At 45.3% G+C, this 19,695-nt stretch overlaps 1 protein-coding gene across 2 annotated transcripts in view; it reads left to right on the forward strand.

Annotated features, from left to right (window-relative positions):
- Positions 1 to 2,680: 2,680 nt before the first annotated feature.
- The window catches only part of COLGALT2 (collagen beta(1-O)galactosyltransferase 2), a 186,552-nt gene continuing 169,537 nt past the window's right edge, over positions 2,681 to 19,695 (forward strand). Inside the window, exon 1 of one of the 2 annotated variants that reach the window (XM_088453900.1) lies at positions 2,681 to 2,958. In XM_088453900.1, coding sequence (XP_088310026.1) covers positions 2,723 to 2,958 — 236 coding nt within the window. In that variant the 5' untranslated portion in view covers positions 2,681 to 2,722. Of the gene's footprint in view, positions 2,959 to 15,667; positions 15,775 to 19,695 lie in introns of those variants that run through there. The other variant, XM_088453901.1, reaches the window with a different exon arrangement.

Raw genomic sequence — 19,695 nt, forward strand, 5'->3', positions numbered from 1 at the left:
ACGGACCTCCTCGTCCTTCCAATGTGCCATGATCACCAACCACCTGTACACAACAAAAATAAAGATTACCGCACTAAAAAAAACCCAGAAAATTTAGATAAAAAATAATAAATAAATAAGAAAATGAATAAAAAATAAATCTCTTGTTAGGTAATAAAGTTTTCAGTATTTTAAAATAGATGCCATATATAATAAGAAACAAGCTCTTTTAATAAGGTAATAAAAAACAGTAATTTACATAGTAAAACACTATGACATAAATAATAACATTAGATGCTAAATATGTTTACACACCTGGCACCACTCTCCAAACACCTGGTACAAGTTCACCTCGTAGTGTTGCGGGCCTATCTGCAACTGTTGCAGCACCAAATCTGCCTTGTAGCACTGCACAGGCTTCTTAGCGCTATGTTTACCGTTTATATGGCGTCTGCCCTCCACTGTCCGGCTGTTGCTGATGACCTCATCAACAGGCAGCAACGTCTGGCCAATCAGGAGCTATTTGGTGAAGCCCGGGAGTAAATTCCCGGGTAGCACCATTCAGACAGAAGCAGGGTAATTTCCCGGGACTTAAGTCCCGGGAAAAACCCTGGTCGATTGCAGGGGCGGCTACCCGGGAACGGGTACCCGGGAAAGGTGCCGGGTAGGCACCTTTCAGACAGACGAGGCTACCTGGGAATTTGGCTAAGGCAGGCCAAATTCCCGGGAATCTCGACAAGTCTGAAAGGGGTATAAATCACGCCAAACATCTCGCGCCATATTGCATAAAAACCTAGGTGAATGAGGACACATCTGTAGGTTGCTGCTGTCACTTCTCTACCACCCTATAGCAATGTACAGTAAACTGTATAAATGACAGAGGCCTGACTAGTATTGTGTCTGCAATTGCAGTCCCTCATGACATGAATTAATAAACCATGATCTGTTTGTAAATAGTGGTTTGTGTATTGTTTTTGTCTTAACATAGTGGAGAAACTTGTATTTAAATGGGAACCATGTAAACTTGCACATTTCAGGGATATGAAGAATAAGGTATGAAGTGTTGGAGACTTACTTTATTTATATAGAAAAAAGCATGTTCCAAAGGATTATTACTGAAACAAGGTACTGGTAATCACCTAGGGGCTGATGTATCAACCGTTTGTTTTTTTATTTTGCAATTTCTTCACAATATTTAAGTACAGCTTGAAGTATCAATGTTGTAACACAGGAGCTATTGCATGTATCTCCTACTTATGTTAACATTGGCTGTTTAGTGCATAATACTGTATTGCCGGTACGATAGAACATAATAGTACTGGCAATGTTATAGGCCGGGAGTAGCGCTGGCCAGCATCCGCACATGCACGGAGGTGTATTTTGTGCGAAAAACAGTGAATAGTGATTTGCAGGGAGAGAGCTTTCTCGCAATGTTGATACATTCTGGTTATAATTCCTAAATTCGCAATGTGAATTTAGGTGAAATTATCACACTACATTCCACATTTGAAATGTGTATTGTAGTAAATAGGGACCTGAACCATGAACTTTTTAAATACATTGCTAAAAAATTATCTCTTATTATCGCAATTTGAGACGAGAGGACAACTTTACTGTCTAAAAGCTCAATAATTGATACCTTTCACCCCTAAAGTTACAAGCTAATGAATTATGTAGTAGAGTTACTTCCGCACAATGGACAAGCCTTCAGGTGCTTTTTTTATTCATTTCTGAAGTTCTGATTTCTTTCTCTTACAGAACTACTGTAGTTATAAAAAAAGGTGTCAGTATGGTGTAATGTTGAATCAGAAAAAAACTCTGTTAATATGTATTTTTCAAATGCAATTTTATCTTTACAGCACTTACTTTGTATGTGATTGGGGTGCTTATCAGGGACTCCACTTGGACGTACTAGAAATGGTATTACACCAATTTTCTTATGAACTGCTGTGTATAAATAAATCCAGCCCTTGGCTATATTATGTACATACAATACATACATTTAATAATATGAGATCGGTATGATTTGTCAGATAGTCATGATGTAGACTACATGTCAACAAGTACTCCATGTCGACACCTAACCCTAAAGCTAACCCCGCTAACCCTAAAATTTGTACTGTTGACAGAAATGTCATATGTGACATTTTAACCAGGTGTTGACATGCAGCATGTCAGCATTTTAACCATGTAGACATAGTAAAATTCTACATTGTGGCATCTACCTTATACCTGTCTGTATAGGTATTGTCAATATAATGACTGCATACCATGTAACATGTACACTTGTACAGTATTGCTGTGTGAAAGTGAATTCCATAGAAGCTGCTTAGAAATTGCCTGCTGCGTACGTCACAATTTCCCCTTTTCTACTTTAACTTTTTACGATGTGAAACACCAGCTGGATTCTCCCTTTTGCACTTTGGTCCTTTTACTTTGCTTCTACGATCCGTAGTAGGAGGCTGAAGTTAGTGAACATTTTGTGAAAGTGAATTGACAAGAGAATATATGTTATGGAGTGGCTGTGACATGCCTATGAATGGGAGTCATTATTAAAGGATGGCTTAAACCTTGCTTTCCGCATGCCTGCAGACTGGCTCGTCTCTACAAAAACCTTGAGCCCCCACTGTTACACTCTCATGCTCTCAAATTTCAGATCCATCCCCCCATGCAGTGCTAGAGGAGTCCCTGATCCAGGCAGGGCAGTTAGTAGTATGTGGATGGTCGGCCAGCTGCATGTAACATGGCTGCAGGCAGGGCTGGCTGTACGTCCTCGCTGCTGCTGTTGCTGTGTTACATATCCTTTATATTTGCGGCAGGAGAGGAGCTGACTATTGAAGATGAAATTCTTCCTGAATCCTCCTTGCAAAAACCCAGTGTCCTGATTGTCATCATAGCGAGGAACGCTGGGCACACGCTCCCTTACTTCCTGCACTGCATCGATAAACTGGATTATCCCAAAAACAGGATCGCTATCTGGTAAAATAATCTATGTGCTAAAAACATACAACATTTCCCTCTTGTCAATCCCAGCTTCCATATAGATATGTACTGTTTAGTTCTGTTCGTTGTGATTTTTATGCTATTATGTGTCACGTTAGGGAATTGTTCCACTTCCATCAGTCATCTTTATGGAACTGTATACATCATTCTTCTAACTGCGTGCAAGATATACTGTAGTACCAATGGCATAACCTTTATTAATAGTGTTGTTGTTTATTTAATATTGGCATTTGGTATTAGAGTTGTTAGCAGACATTTATCATGTTACCTATGCTATTTGTTGTAAGCCAGTTACTGAAGGTTACTTTCTCTGTTGATCACCAATAGAAATTCAGGTGATACTTATTGTTTGTTGTGAGGTGTGTTTTTCAGTATTATATACCATTTTATCTGATAATACTAACTTGCCATATAGAGGCAATGAGAAGTGGTACCTGTAATTAATGCCATCCCACTTAAAGGTAAGCTGTAGATTGTGCTGAAGCCTACGACAGTTTCTCTTTTATATATATGGTGTTTGTGGTTCATATAAATCCGATGTATACGTTTCATTCAAAATATAAAAAAGCAAATTGTCTACAGATGTAATATTAACTGATTGTCCATAAATATATACGTTTATTAAAGTGGATTATTACATCTAATGTATTGTGAGAGTGACTTGCTTTGCGCTTTGCAGTAATGACTGCTGATGAGGAGCTAGTGATGTATTAGGGGGTCTATTCAGCAATAGTGACGTTGTTGCCCAGAATATTATCGGGCAACATCGTCACGATTATTTATCAGTTATAAATATGTAAGGCTGCTGTTCAGCATTATTTTGAGTAGGGACAGCGGTTGCGGTAACACGCTGTCCCGCCGATGTTACAGAAGACATTGTTTTCGGTTTCCGAAAACAATACCTTCTGTTACTGCTACTGCGCATGTTCAGTCATGTGCTTCCGAACAGTCTCCATCCCTGCTTTGAGATGACCGCCGACGGCTAAATGCATCTCTAGCCTGTCCAAAGTATATTTATGTGCTTTTATATTTAACATTTGTATATAAATGTTTAATACAATAGCACATAAATATACATGTATACGGGCTAATATAAAACCTGTGTACACGTCAATCAATTTTGGCAGGTTTAACAGGCTGTAGAGTGACTTACCTGTCGGTGATCACTGGAAACCAGGGATGGAGACTGGGCGGAGTTACACAATGCTGCAGGGACTTATGGGAAAATTTCCCTCTGTCCCTGCAGTTTTTGGGGAATTTAATGTAATTTCTTCATATATCGCCATTCTGAGATGACATTATATAAAGTAATGATTTTTCGATTAATTTAACGCTATTTGCTTTGCTGAATAGCGAAAAGCGTTAAAGCACTATAGAGATAAATGGCTGATCCCTACAGTGCGGTACTATGCCAGCTGGGAATTAATGGAGAAGATACTTGCGTTATCTTCTCCATTAAATCATTGCGGAATAGGGTAAATAGCGTAAATTATGATTTCCAAATTTTTTATGTAAAAAAAATCATTGTTGAATAGACCCCTTATTAGGATATCTACGTTAATGTAGCAGTTTACAATTATGTAAGCAGCAAAAACTCCATACAATGCCAGACCTACATTAATAAAAAGTAGATATAGTTTCTTTATATTACAAAGTGCTGCAATACGCTCAAGTAATTCTCATTCTAAGCTTAGACAGGCTCAATTTTATTACTAGTTATTTATATATTATTATTATTATTAATAATAATAATAATAATAATAATATAGCACACATATTCCGCAGCCCTTTACAGAGAATATTTCAGTCATTCACATCAGTCCCTGCCCCAGTGAAGCTTACAATCGATGGGGCTAATTCAGCATTGCATATATGTGCAATGCCAAACGCAGACTCCGAATTATTGGGAATCTGAGCGTGTGCAGGACCCGTTCTGTGAATGTGCAGAATGGGTCCTGTGTGATCAAATGCAGCCCTTGCTATGCCTGTGCCTGATTGATAGGCAGAGGCATTTAAGGGGAGGTGCGAGGGTGAAGGCGAGGATTGCTGCCATTCCCTGAAATGGGGCGTGACTACCCCGTTTTCTGGGAGTGGCAAGTACAGGTGCTGCATCTATGGACGCAGTTTCCTGGTCTCACAAGCCGGCCATCCTGAGTAAGCTAAGGCTTACTCAACTGGCTGGCAGCCCGGCACCGTCCATCATCGCGTCCTAAGCTAAATCACCCATATGTTCCTTATGATTACATGGACTCACATACACACCAATTAACCTACCAGTACTGTATATTTTTAGAGTATGGGAGACACCTGGAGAACTCTGAGAAAACCCATGCAGACACAGGGAGAACATACAAACTCCACACAGTCAGGGCCTTGGTGGGAATCAAACCCAAGACCTCAGTGCTGGAGCAGTAATGCTAACCATTACGCCAACTGTGCTGCCCAAAAAGCTTCACCGTGCACAGTCATGTTTAAAGTAATTTGTGATTTCATCTGACATGTCAAGTCAAATGATTAATGCATTGCATCATATTCATTGAATACTAAATCTTTGTGCATTACATTTAGGGTTAGATGTTGCTGCATAAACATTGTGCCTGTTTATACCGTACATTTATCCCTCACCTCTCCCTAGAATATGAACTATAAATAAAATATTTACCATAACCCACTGAGCGCGCAATGTCATGATGTTCTCACGCGCATGAGGTCATGACGTTGCGCGCAAGCCATCATGAAGTTGCACCCATGATGTCATTATATTGTGCAGAAGGGGCGTGACCTGCTGCTTCTGTAAGTGCAGCTCTGGCCGGGCATCCTGAGGACAGGGTGCTCGTCTGGAGCGTCCACAGGACCTGCAGCAGCAATCCAAACTGCAGGGTGCTACTCCAGGCACCCTGATAGCCAGGTGCAATGGCTGGGGTGGACGGTGCCACCCACAGAGCCTCTGTGCTATGGCACCGGTCGCCCACAGCTAGTCATGGCACTGATAAATACTGTATATTATTTGCATTATTTCTCATCCTTCTCTTTGATGACATTGACATTCGTTGCATATTGTCAGTGACAAGTTTATCTAGTTGTTTTCAAAAGATGGGTAGATTCCATTATTTATTTATTACCAGTTATTTATATAGTGCACACATATTCTGCAGTGCTTTACAGGAAATATTTGGCCATTCACATCAGAGCTTACAAGCTATATTCCCTTTCACATGTACACACAGTAGGGTGGGAGGAAAACCACACAAGCACAGGAAGAATATACAAACTCCACACAGTTAGGGCCATAGTGGGAATCAAACCCACGACCTTAGTGCTGTCTGGTAGTAATGCTAACCATTACACCATCTGTGCTGCCATTATGACACATTGTAAGGAAAATTATTGCAACAGTTCTGCACAGTTTCTGTTCTCAATCTGCAGTCAACAAGACTCATTTCTATATATGTAATAATGACAGCTTCACTTCAATAATGTTTTCTCAATTCAAAACTTTTTATAAGTGTAACATTTTTGCCTTATTTAATGGGATTGATTTTTTATAATTAACACTTATTTTGCGTTAAATTGGGACAAGTGACATCATATAAGCCTGAATATTTACTTTAAGCAAAATGAGGCAGTCCTGTACTTCATAGATTTACATCTTAAAAGAACAAAAAGAATTGAAGCAGTTGTACGTGTTAATGATGGCATGTACTGTGATATATACTGTGCAATATCTATCTCTAACTCCATAGGACAGACAGTGCAACTAGCATTGGATGGCATAGTGAAAATTAATGTGCCTTTCTCTCTATTGTACCCACTATTGGCCCAATACATTTATGGTCATGCTCAAAGTGAATAAAAACAGGTGGTTTTGTGCATACGAAAAAGTGCAGGGTGCAGTAGTCAGGATAAAGCACTGCCTCTTGTGACTCCTCTTCATTGAGTAGATGGTCATAATCTGCTTGGCCTTCACTTAGGTCACTGGTTTTGGCTGGATCTTATACTTGTACAATTTGTAACTTCATGTACAATTTTTTGCACCGTACTATGAGGATGATCTATTAAGCCTATTTTTTACTAATTAGCCCTACAGTCTGGAGTTTATTCTCAATGGGGTCTGCGGTCTGGCCCCACTGTACTAAGGAGCTCATTCAGAACCACTCGCTAGATGCATACACTCGTGCCCAGCGTATGCAAATCTGCACACACCCAGCAAGGCAGGCGATCGCACGGCAAGGCATTAGCACGCCCACTATGTCTTGCCGTGTGATCACTTAGTGCATACAGACGCCCACCAGCCTGTCATAAGACGCCCACTTGCGCACGTCATCTCCAGGAAGTGTATGCAACCATTGGTACATCGGGTACCATCGGATGCGATCACAGCGCTTGAGGCAGACCATACGCTACCGCAAGCACTGCGATCACTTCAGTGTGTAAATCAACCAGGTGACGTGTACTATGATGCTGCCTGCTAATCATGCACGCCTCTAAAACAGCGTTAAGACATTCAGGCACGCCTGTGTTCACATCTCCACTCATGTCCAGCCCCTGTCACCACCCACAGACGGCTTCTCCTGTCACTCACTCTGCTGGGCTGTCTATACTCAGTGAGCGAACACTTCCCGATCTCTTGCACTGGTTCGCGCACGCGCATTGCGATGCATACGTGGAATGTGAAAATCGGCCAGCTACGAGCGAACGCTTCTTAGCGACCGGGTCTGAATCGAGCCCTAAGCTCCAAAAAGTGCATCTTAATTCAATTTTACATTAACCGCTTTGTGCCCATGGATGATTCTTGCAGGAATGGAATCTGCAATCCTTCTTAAGCAGCCTCTGTCCTTCTTTGTAGCTGCCTGCAAAAGGGCAATACAGGGCTTGCCCAGTGTCAGAAGAGGCAGTGAAGTGATAGTGATAGCTATCAATCACTTCAGTGCCAAGATCTTCTCAGAGCTGTCCCTGCAAGATCTGTTTTATACATATTTAGGTTAAAAATGATAATAAATGTGTTGATCTGGACTGATAATAATCGTGGGATTATTCATGCATTGACCGGTATGTCACTGGTTTGGTTTGTCTGTTTCCGACCGGTATTAAAACAATTGGTGTTAACGCCACCTCAGAGCTGGCATTAATACCACTGACCTTTTCACAAAGCATAAGCCTGCCATCAAAAAACTAAAGTGCACTATCAAGTTTGATCACTGTCCACATTTTTACAGAAAATCTCATGTTGCACAGCTGTGAATTATTATGAATGTGAAAAGGTCTCTCTATACTCTATCCATAAGCAAAATGAAATGACCCTGGTCCCTTCATAAAAGAAACCATCTGGGTGTAACACTGTAAATCTAGATATTCTGGCAAACTTGCATAGGTGTACAACATCACAAAAAAGACAAAAAATGGATTACCATGGTCAAAGGAATTAAATGTTCATGAAGTGCCATTTGAACACCTTTGGAGCGGTCGGAATACTAGTAGTACCTAAATTGGGGAAATTAGAAATGTAAAAAATGCGTGTTATTGATAACTGCAGCGCATATCCCTGAGAGTTATTGTAGCTGAACGTCACTAATATCAGTGTGCATCTCTATGAGAACAATTGGCGTGTAGTTGGTCACAACAAGGTGCCAGTGTTCTGAATTTGGCACTCCACTAATTAAATCCTCTCATTATAAAGTATATTTTGTGTAATTTCTTACCAGTAATATTGCTATAAACTATTTGGTTCTTAGGAAATTAAGTAAATGTAATAATGTCATTTCTAGTTCTAACTTGTTGTAATACTTTCGCTGTATAGTTATAACAAAACTTTGAATACTTAATGAGTATGTGACATTCAGCACCATATAGTTTAAATTAATGCTATACAACACAATATAGACAACTTAAAATACCCAAAACATTCAGAAAGTAGATGCTATTAGACTTGCAATACTTTGAACCGCAATGAGAGAAAAGTGTAGGCTTCCCCAGAAATGTCCAATGCCAGCACTAATCTACACTATAGTAGGGAAAATGGCAGCCCCCTGCCATGGTACCAGCCAGCCCTAGGCTGGTCAGCATGGGCTATAGGCCCTGATTCAGAGCCGGACGCTCTGACAGAGCGCTCGCTCTGAATCAAGGCCGGTCTTTTTTTTTTTTTAGAACAGCCTCCTGGCCGCTTGCGTAGCTGTGGGTGACCACCCACAGCTATAGCGAGCAGCCAGGAAGATGGTTGCGATGGTCAAGACCATCATGACCATCGGGCTTGCAACGAGACCCTTGTGGTATGGTCTCGTTGCCGCAAGCCCCAGAGAACGCCTCCGTCTGGGCAGCCACTCCCCCGGCCTGCCCACCAAAGGTCACTCAACATCGACAGCATGATTAAGAATGTCAGGTTGGGGAAGGGGGGGGGTGTGCAGATCTTCCCCCATCTCTGGACTACAACATTTTTTTGTGGTGCAAAGTTTAATGCCGGGTGATTACACTGAGGTGACTTCCCTCTTTCGAACAGGGTTCCCCCATAGTTTTTTTATTTTATTGCTGTCAGTGCGCATGTCACAGTTGGTGCTAGTGAGTTACCTGTCTCAGGTGATGAACTGGAATCACTGGAGGCCGGCTGGACTGCATCCATGGGTAACATGAATAGCTCTTTTAATATAAGAAGTGGGTAGCAGTGAGAACTGCCTTTGGTGATGAGTGACTGGAACTAGAAACTTGAAACGTTGGAGTGAGACCAGAAAGAACTTGGAGGGACCGGACTGGGACCGGCAGGTAGGCTGACTGAGCTGGTCGGGGTACCAGTAGATGAGCTTGCAGATGGATGGTAGCACGGAAGCTACTTGGTGCAGCTAATGAGCCGTGGGGTGAGTGGACTTAGAGTAACCGGACTGGGACCGGCAGGAAGGCTGACTGAGGTGGTCGGGTTACTAATAGATGGGCTTGCAGACGGATGGTAGTGTGGAAGCTACTTGTTGTGGCTTGGGAAGCCGTGGGTAGACGTTGGTAGCTGGGTGGCTACGTGGAGCGGCTGGATAGCCGTGGGTAGACGCTGGTAGCTGGATGGCTACGTGGAGCGGCTGGATAGCCGTGGGTAGACGCTGATAGCTGGGTGGCTACGTGGAGCAGCTGTATAGCCGTGGGTGGACACTGGTAGCTGGGTGGCTACGTGGAGCGGCTGGATAGCTGTGGGTAGACGCTGGTAGCTGGATGGCTACGTGGAGTGGCTGGATAGCCGTGGGTAGACGCTGGTAGCTGGGTGGCTACGTGGAGTGGCTGGATAGCCGTGGGTGGATGCTGGCAGCTGGGTGGCTACGTGGAGTGGCTGGATAGCCGTGGGTTGACGCTGGTAGCTCGATGGCTACGTGGAGCGGCTGGATAGCCGTGGGTAGACGCTGGTAGCTGGATGGCTATGTGGAGCGGCTGGATAGCCGTGGGTAGATGCTGGTAGCTGGGTGGCTACGTGGAGTGGCTGGATAGCCGTGGGTGGATGCTGGTAGCTGGGTGGCTACGTGGAGTGGCTGGATAGCCGTGGGTGGATGCTGGTAGCTGGATGGCTACGTGGAGCGGCTGGATAGCCATGGGTCGACGCTGGTAACTGGGTGGCTACGTGGAGCAGCTGGATAGCCGTGGGAGAAGCTGGTAGCGTGGAAGCTACATGGTGCGGCCTGGGAGCCGTGTGGAGAAGCTGGTAGCGTGGAAGCTACTTGGAGCGGCCTGGGAGCCGCAGGTGAAAGATGGTAGCGTGGAGCTACTTGGTGCGGCCTGGGAGCCGTGTGGAGAAGCTGGTAGCGTGGAAGCTACTTGGAGCGGCCTGGGAGCCATAGGAGAGAGGCTGGTAGCGTGGATAGCTGAACGCAGTAGGCTTACAGATAGCACTGGTCTAGGAACCAGCAGGAGCCTGGGACACACTGGTACTCAGAGGTACAGCTATAGCACAAGTTGTACACCACGGGACGAAACGAGATGTTCAAGCACTGAGTGCTATTAGAGGAGGATCTATATACCCAGAGTCTGGCAGAGATTGGTGGATACAGACAGGTGGTCTGGCAGTGGCATTCTGAGTGGAGCAAGGCACAACATGCAGAGGGAGTAATCATCTCTGCAGCCCTTGAGAATCAGGACCACACCTGTGATTCCAATTAAGACTAGCAATGCTCACAGACAGAGTAGGGTCCAGGTGTTTAATCAGTGTGGGGGGAGAGCAGTCTGCACACACAGAGATGTTACAGCCAGCATGATTCAGCCAGAGCAGATTTCCCAGGAGAATTACAAACACAGGAGCAGCTGGCAGAGGTTAGTCACAAAAGGTAAAAACTAGCCAGGATTGTGACAGTACCCCCCTCTTCAAGGGTGGACTCCGAACACCCAAATAAATACATAGGAGAACATGAAAAAATGAGACGCCCAGGAAACTGAAAAACTTTCTTCCAAACATGACATTACAGGAGCTTCAAACATAGGAACACCATCACTCTAGAAACATCTCTTTAGATACCTTCTTAATTCTACATTATTGGGATACCAGGAGTGGAAATTCTTCAAAGGGGATGATTCAAGACCTTCGTCGATTCTTCTTTCTGCTGCGAGATCGTTTTGTGCCAACCAACAGACATGGGATCTCGGGTAACTCCTGTGGAAATACATGACTGGAAAGGACAGGGTCAAATGGCAGATGGTCTGATACCAAATGGTTGTCGAGGAAAGGAGTATTGTCATGCACAGGATCGAATTCAGAATCAGAATCCATGTCCAAAAGAAGATCAGAGGAATTAACTTGACTTGAAAACCTAGAGGACTCCGAAGATGGGTAGAGGGAAACACAACCAACTCTCATGGTATCATGTTGTTGGTCTCTAAAAGTTCTTTGAGTCTTTTTCTTTCGGACTGATTGATCCTGTACCATATGATTTTGAGAAGAGAGTACAGCAGTGTATGCAAGTTTAATATCTGAGGGTGCTGAAATAACTTTAGAATATTTACCAGAACAGGTATCTGGAGACAGACACATAGGAGCAAATTCTTTAATAACAGCTTCACTGAAAGTTTTTATACTTAGAAGCTCAGGATCTTTTGACTCGATGAAAGGGTTGGCCCAGTCCAACGCCTTACCTCTAAAAGAAGTGAAAAGGTATTTAGTAAAGTTGGTAGGAGTGATACCACAAGCTGGATCTGCTTCCATGATTGCAGCATAATGCTTCAGTAATGCAAAGTATTGCGATAAGTCCCCATCGAAATATATGCATCCTGGAGTATCCGATGAAGTTTGTGTGTTCGAAGATTGTGGAGCACACTCAGGTGCAGGGCTGGAAGAGACTTGAGGATGCTCCGATTGATGAGGAGTCAAAACAACTGAAGTTGACAGCTGTTCGGTACTTGGACTAACTAAAGGAACTGGAAGGAGTCCTGAGGAGCCAGAGACAGCAGCTTCAACAATCGAGGCTGAGAACAGACTACAGGAACGGTCATCCTCTGGAACGATATTAGCAGGAGACGTTGAACAGGAACCAGGATCAGATTTTGTAGTATAAGACTCTTCTCCCTGATAACTGGAACTTGAAACCCCATCCTGAGGCATGAGACTTGAAACCCCCTCCTGGGGTACGAGACTTGAGATCCCCTTCTGGAATGAGGCACTTGAATTCCCCTCCTGGGGAATAGCACTAGAAACCCCATCCTGGGGTGCGCAACTTGAGACCCCCTCCTGGGGTGCGCAACTAGAGGTCCCCTCCTGGGGTGCGAGACTTGAGACCCCCTCCTGGGGTGCGAGACTTGAGACCCCCTCCTGGGGTGCATGACTTGAGACCCCCTCCTGGGGTGCATGACTTGAGACCACCTCTTGGGGTGCGAGACTTGAGACCCCCTCCTGTGGTGCAAGACTTGAAACCCCCTCCTGGGGTACGAGACTTTAGAACCCCACCTGGGGCATAATTCTTGTAACCCTCTCCTGGGGTGAGAGACTTAAGGTCCCCTCCTGGAGTACAGAACTTGACACTCCCGGTTGGAGTATGGGACCCAAAATCCCCTTCTGGGGAAGCTGACTCGATTTTTCCTTTTGGGGTATGGAACATGAACCCCCTTTTTGGGATGCGAGGACAGAGACTTCCTCCTGGGGTGAGTGACTCAAAACCCTTTCTTGGGTTACGAGACTTGAGGACCCTCCTGGGGTTGACAACTGGAGTCCCCTACCAGAGCAGGCAGAATACGGGCTGGGACCGGAACAGGCAGAATCCGGGACGGAACCGGAACCGGCAGAATCCGGGACGGGACCGGAACAGGCATTGAGACGTTGACACCTGGAACCACTGCTGGAATTGCAAAGGGAACAGTTTTGATAAAGTGGTCAGAAGCTCCACAATAGCGACAGAGATGTAAATCTTTACACCGCTGGCTTTCAGCCACAGAGAGCTTGGAGTGCGGCTAACTTCGATGTCTCACTTTACTTGGCATGGAAGAATCTTTGGTTCTTAGAGATTCCAAGACAGAGTTTTTAGTTGAGACAAAGGTAGCTCTAAGAAATTCAGGAATGATCTGAAAGATTTTGCTGAGTAGAGCCTTTAGCTGTTTCAGCAGTTGATGGAGAGTAGTTAGGGGTTCAGGTAAGATTTGGGTATCATCAAGCCGGTTAGTCAGAATTTGCAGAAGCTGTAGTACTTGATGCTGTACCGCCTCCTGTGAATCCAAGCGAGTGATTAGGTTACGGAAAGCACTTGATCCAGAATTAGGTGCTTGATCCGCCACCATCATTAGGCTTGAACATACTGTCACAGTTGGTGCTAGTGAGTTACCTGTCTCAGGTGATGAACTGGAATCACTGGAGGCCGGCTGGACTGGAACCATGGGTAACATGAATAGCTCTTTTAATATAAGAAGTGGATAGCAGTGAGAACTGCCTTTGGTGATGAGTGACTGGAACTGGAAACTTGAAACGTTGGAGTGAGACCAGAAGGAACTTGGAGGACCGGACTGGGACCGGCAGGTAGGCTGACTGAGCTAGTCGGGGTGCCAGTAGATGAGCTTGCAGATGGATGGTAGCACGGAAGCTACTTGGTGCAGCTAATGAGCCGTGGGGTGAGTGGACTTAGAGTAACCGGACTGGGACCAGCAGGAAGGCTGACTGAGCTGGTCGGGTTACTAGTAGATGGGCTTGCAGACGGATGGTAGCATGGAAGCTACTTGTTGTGGCTTGGGAAGCCGTGGGTAGACGTTGGTAGCTGGGTGGCTACGGGGAGCGGCTGGATAGCCGTGGGTAGACGCTGGTAGCTGGATGGCTACGTGGAGTGGCTGGATAGCTGTGGGTAGACGTTGGTAGCTGGGTGGCTATGTGGAGCGGCTGGATAGCCGTGGGTGGATGCTGGTAGCTGGATGGCTACGTGGAGTGGCTGGATAGCCGTGGGTAGACGCTGGTAGCTGGGTGGCTACGTGGAGCGGCTGGATAGCCGTGGGTGGATGCTGGTAGCTGGATGGCTACGTGGAGCGGCTGGATAGCCGTGGGTAGACGCTGGTAGCTGGGTGGCTACGTGGAGCGGCTGGATAGCCGTGGGTGGATGCTGGTAGCTCGATGGCTACGTGTAGCGGCTGGATAGCCGTGGGTAGACGCTGGTAGCTGGGTGGCTACGTGGAGCGACTGGATAGCCGTGGTTGGACGCTGGTAGCTGGGTGGCTACATGGAGCGGCTAGATAACCGTGGGTAGACGCTGGTAGCTGGATGGCTATGTGGAGCGGCTGGATAGCCGTGGGTAGACGCTGGTAGCTGGGTGGCTACGTGGAGTGGCTGGATAGCCGTGGGTGGATGCTGGTAGCTGGATGGCTATGTGGAGCGGCTGGATAGCCGTGGGTAAACGCTGGTAGCTGGATGGCTACGTGGAGCACCTGGATAGCCGTGGGTAGACGCTGGTAGCTGGATGGCTACGTGGAGCGGCTGGATAGCCATGGATAGACGCTGGTAGCTGGGTGGCTACGTGGAGTGGCTGGATAGCTGTGGGTGGATGCTGGTAGCTGGATGGCTACGTGGAGCGGCTGGATAGCCGTGGGTGGATGCTGGTAGCTGGATGGCTACGTGAAGCGGCTGGATAGCCGTGGGTCGACGCTGGTAGCTGGGTGGCTACGTGGAGCGGCTGGATAGCCGTGGGAGAAGCTGGTAGCGTGGAAGCTACTTGGTGCGGCCTGGGCGCCGTGTGGAGAAGCTGGTAGCGTGGAAGCTACTTGGAGCGGCTTGGGAGCCGTAGGTGAGAGATGGTAGCGTGGAGCTACTTGGTGCGGCCTGGGAGCCGTGTGGAGAAGCTGGTAGCATGGAAGCTACTTGGAGCGGCCTGGGAGCCGTAGGTGAGAGGCTGGTAGCGTGGATAGCTGAACGCAGCAGGCTTACAGATAGCACTGGTCTAGGAACCAGCCGGAGCCTGGGACACACTGGTACTCAGAGGTACAGCTATAGCACAAGTTGTACACCACGGGACGTAATGAGATGTTCAAGCACTGAGTGCTATTAGAGGAGGATCTATATACCTAGAGTCTGGCAGCGATTGGTGGAACAGACAGGTGGTCTGGCAGTGGCATTCTGAGTGGAGCAAGGCACAACATGCAGAGGGAGTAATCATCTCTGCAGCCCTTGAGAATCAGGACCACACCTGTGATTCCAATTAAGACTAGCAATGCTCACAGACAGAGCAGGGTCCAGGTGTTTCATCAGTGTGGGGGGAGAGCAGTCTGCAGACACAGAGATGTCACAGCCAGCATGATTCAGCCAGAGCAGATGTCCCAGGAGAATTACAAACACAGATCCAAGGAGCAGCTGGCAGAGGTTAGTCACAAAAGGTAAAAACTAGCCAGGATTGTGACAGCAGATGTGTGTTCCAATGACACTTTGAGGGTCTTCAAGCCGGCTTGTATCATGTCCCCAGTGGTCCTTCAGACTGGTGGGAAAAGTGTTTTTTTATTATCTTTAACCCACCCTCAAAGTGGAGATCTACTCATCATCCGCAGTTTTAGTATACATGCGGATGACAAATGGGACTCGTCTTCCTTAGCAAAGGGGTTAAAACCCAAATTGTTCCAAGCCATTGTATGGGTGATAACCTAATGATCCATACAACATAAAAGAGACAGTACAGGTGCTGTACTTCTGATACTGCACATTCATTTACAATGTACAGGAAAGGGGTAACCAGGGATAGAAGGGCCAATGGCCAGATGGGCTGTTGTGGCCACCTGAGAGCACGGACGGCATGCAGAGAGAAGAGCAGGTTCATACCACCATGAGGTGTGACCACATCCGATTTGTGTGTGCGCGCTAACAATGCCAGGGCCGATTCACGGCCCCAGTGCGTCGCTGCCAGTAACTCATGAATGGTATATTGATCAGGATGCAACACTTTGTAATCTATTGTACCAAATTAAAGGCTGATCTGATGTTGTTGCCCAGTAATTACTTTTTGTTAGTAAATAAACACAAATTTTCAAAAAGAAAATATATGCATATTTATGGGATATTAAAAATAGGACTACGTCCAATAAACATTTTATTTTGCAGTATAATTGTAAAAGGAGTGATCTTTTGGATATTTTTTTTATGTAGACGAAATGATTGAGTTTGTAATTTAAAACTATTGCCAAGGTTATGATTTCAATGAAGAATGTAATTTTACAGAATTTTTGGTTTCTGTTTTTTTTCCTCTAATTTTTTTATCTACTACAATTGGCATTGAAATGGCTCCAACTGTACAGACAGCAAAACATCAGATTGGAATAATCAAACCCAATCTGATTACAGTGTGTGTGGCAGCAGGTGGCTTTATGGTCCTCATTCAGCAGTGCACACTGAATGAGGGGGGAGGGAAGAAGCCAGGATCTCCGTCAGCTGACGGAGATTTCCTGGTTTCTTCCTCTCATCTGCGGCGGCCGACTGCGTGACCGCATGAGTCACCTTAGCTGGCCGATGTTCTCGCAGATTATCCGATGCTGCCTTGGACAATGCAGCTCAGATACATAATGCAGCAGGAGGCGTGATGCCTCCTGTGCATTACCATATCTGCACAGACAGAATTGCAAAGCTACTTGCGAGCAGCTTTGCAATTCCATCCGTAGCTGATTAAGCTGGATGCCTCCATAAGAGGCATTTTCATTCCAATATATGGAGAGTTGAGAGGTATTTTGTTTGTGTGCACACTAGAAGTTAGCAGCCCATGTTATAGACTAGTTGTTAACTTCCCTGAAATCTGTCAGAGCCTGCACATTTGCATTACCACCTACTGTAGGAAATTATTTCCCTAAGGCCCCCGTTCCCCCAGGCTGAGAATCATGTGGGGGATAAGGTCTTGTGGCCGATCCCTGGGTTCTAGCTAGGAAGGACGCCACCTTAGGAAAATATTGCTACAGTAGTGAAACCTTAATGTGAAGGGGAAACCTTCTTCCCTTGTCAGCTCTAAAACTGCTTGCTAATGGAAATGTTTTTGAAGCAAAATAAATTAAATTGTTCATTTATAGTTAGTTTTAAGGACTTATTTTAAAATAACAATTCGTACAGCTAATCATTTTTATGTGTGAATGGCATTATGCAGAATAGTTTTATTAGTGGAGTGCAGTGACGTGCAATGAGGTCATTGGCTGGGAAGGCACACATGGAGATGGGTCTGAGTACTGGGAGACTCTCACTGTAACTCTCCCCTCACTACACTAAGCTTCAGTGTCCATTGATTCTCCTACCTGCATCACTGTGTCTTCTCTTGCTGCTGCTGACTGAGGGCCTGATTCGTTATAGATTCCAACTGCGAATGCAATAGCGATTACGAATGCAGCTCAACTGCGATAATATGCTAATTCATTGCGATTACAATGACGCCACAGCACTACATAAAGATGCCCACCTTACCTTACACACATCCGTAATGTTTAGCAAGACGGCGAAAAACATCGGAACAATCGAGTACCATTGCAGCCTCACGCACACTTGCACAAGCTCTCACATTTCTCAGAAAATGCTAACTTCAGTGTACGCCATCAGGCCTTAGGCTGCGTATGGCATCGCGGTCAATAATTTATGCATGCTCATGCAACAGTGTTCAAACCCACTGGCATGCCTGCAATTCCCTGACCACCCCCCACTCCCATCACCACCCCCAAACGGCACTTTCTATCAAACACTCTGTGATGGGTCTGCGTAGTCACTGCGATCACATTCCCGATCGCAGTGCCCACTGCAATGCATGCGCAGTACACAACAATCAGACAATGGCGTGCGTATTAGCAACTGCGTTCCTTGCTGACTCAGGCCCTAAGTTCCAATCTCTTAACACTGCAGGGCACTTCCTGGACACATGAGACATCCATGGTGTCCATCAGTGCTCAAGGCATGCCCCCCCATACTCAGTGGCATGCCTCTATTAGCTTTCTTTCTGTGCAGGTTACCTCCCATGGTGTGGCCCCACCCTTAGCTCTGCAAGCAGTGTCTGACTACACAGAAGCGAGGCTAAGCTGTTGCTGCCTCATCTATCTTCTCCCTGCAGTCCCAGGGAGCTCCATAAAGCTGGTGAGTGTTAACTAGAAAAATCATTACAATAAACAAAACAGATGTTTATAACTTATAAATATCTTCTTTGTATTATTCTAATCATTTTTATATCAAATCGCAGAAGTTTGACAGGGGAGGCTCCGCCTCCCCTGACTGCATGTCGCATGTATGCTGGCGTTAATAAAATTGCAAAAAGAGCCATCCTTTGTGATAGAAGGACTTCCAGGTGTATGACCCTGGAGTCCCTTTGTGTATGCGATGTAAGAGGGGTGCGCTGCGGGGGGTGCTGGGAGGATTATGTGGCCTACCGGTCCAAGCTGTGGTAATCTTGAACCTGGTAGGTCGTGTCCTACAACCTTTATAGAAGACAATGAAAGGCACATGTGCTACCTGTGCATGTGAAAACTACAATAAGTAAAATAGATGATGATGAAAATGAACAACTATAAAACATTTTGATGTCATTATTATAATATATTTATTTTTAAACCACAAAAAAACATTTTTTTCATAAAAATCAATGACTCATAAATAATTGTAGAAATGTACAAAATCATATACACATCTTTATCAGTAAGCCTGATTAGTAGTCACACAGTATGTGACCATTAGGATAGAAATCAGGTTAGGTATGATACTGTATGTCAACATTCATAATGTTAACATGGTCATAAGGTTGACCATGTTAAGTTCATCATAGACACTGGCGTCACTTACCGGATCCTGGCGGCAGCAGCGGCTTCAGGGTCCCTGCAGGCATGTGACCGTCATTTCCAGCGGAGTCATCTGAGGCACCAGTGTTCTAGGTAAGTATCCCAACCCTAATCCCTAACCCTCCCTCTAGTGTCTAACCTTAACCACCCCCCACCCTGTAGACTAAGCTAACCTTACGCCAGTGCCTAACCCTTCTGTCCTGCAGCCTATCCCTGACGTCGGCATTCTGACAATGTCGACATGTTGCCAGTTGACATTTTATCAATATCAACATCATAACTGTAACATGTTATTGTTGACCTAATAACTACATCCCCTGGAAATCATTAGTCCCACATTCAATTCAAATGGAGATCAACAGACTTCTCACAAGATGGTGTACAGATGGTGGTAATAAAGATTTGCAACTTTGCATAAATGTATTTGTATTGTTTATGTGGGTCATGACTGGCAAATATGCTGTTTAATTTAGAAAAGATCAAGTAAATAACAGTCCTGGCAAAAACAAGCACAAG

This window comes from Taudactylus pleione, unplaced genomic scaffold (genome assembly GCF_031769625.1).
Source record: "Taudactylus pleione unplaced genomic scaffold, aTauple2 ptg000602l, whole genome shotgun sequence".
NCBI lineage: Eukaryota > Metazoa > Chordata > Amphibia > Anura > Myobatrachidae > Taudactylus > Taudactylus pleione.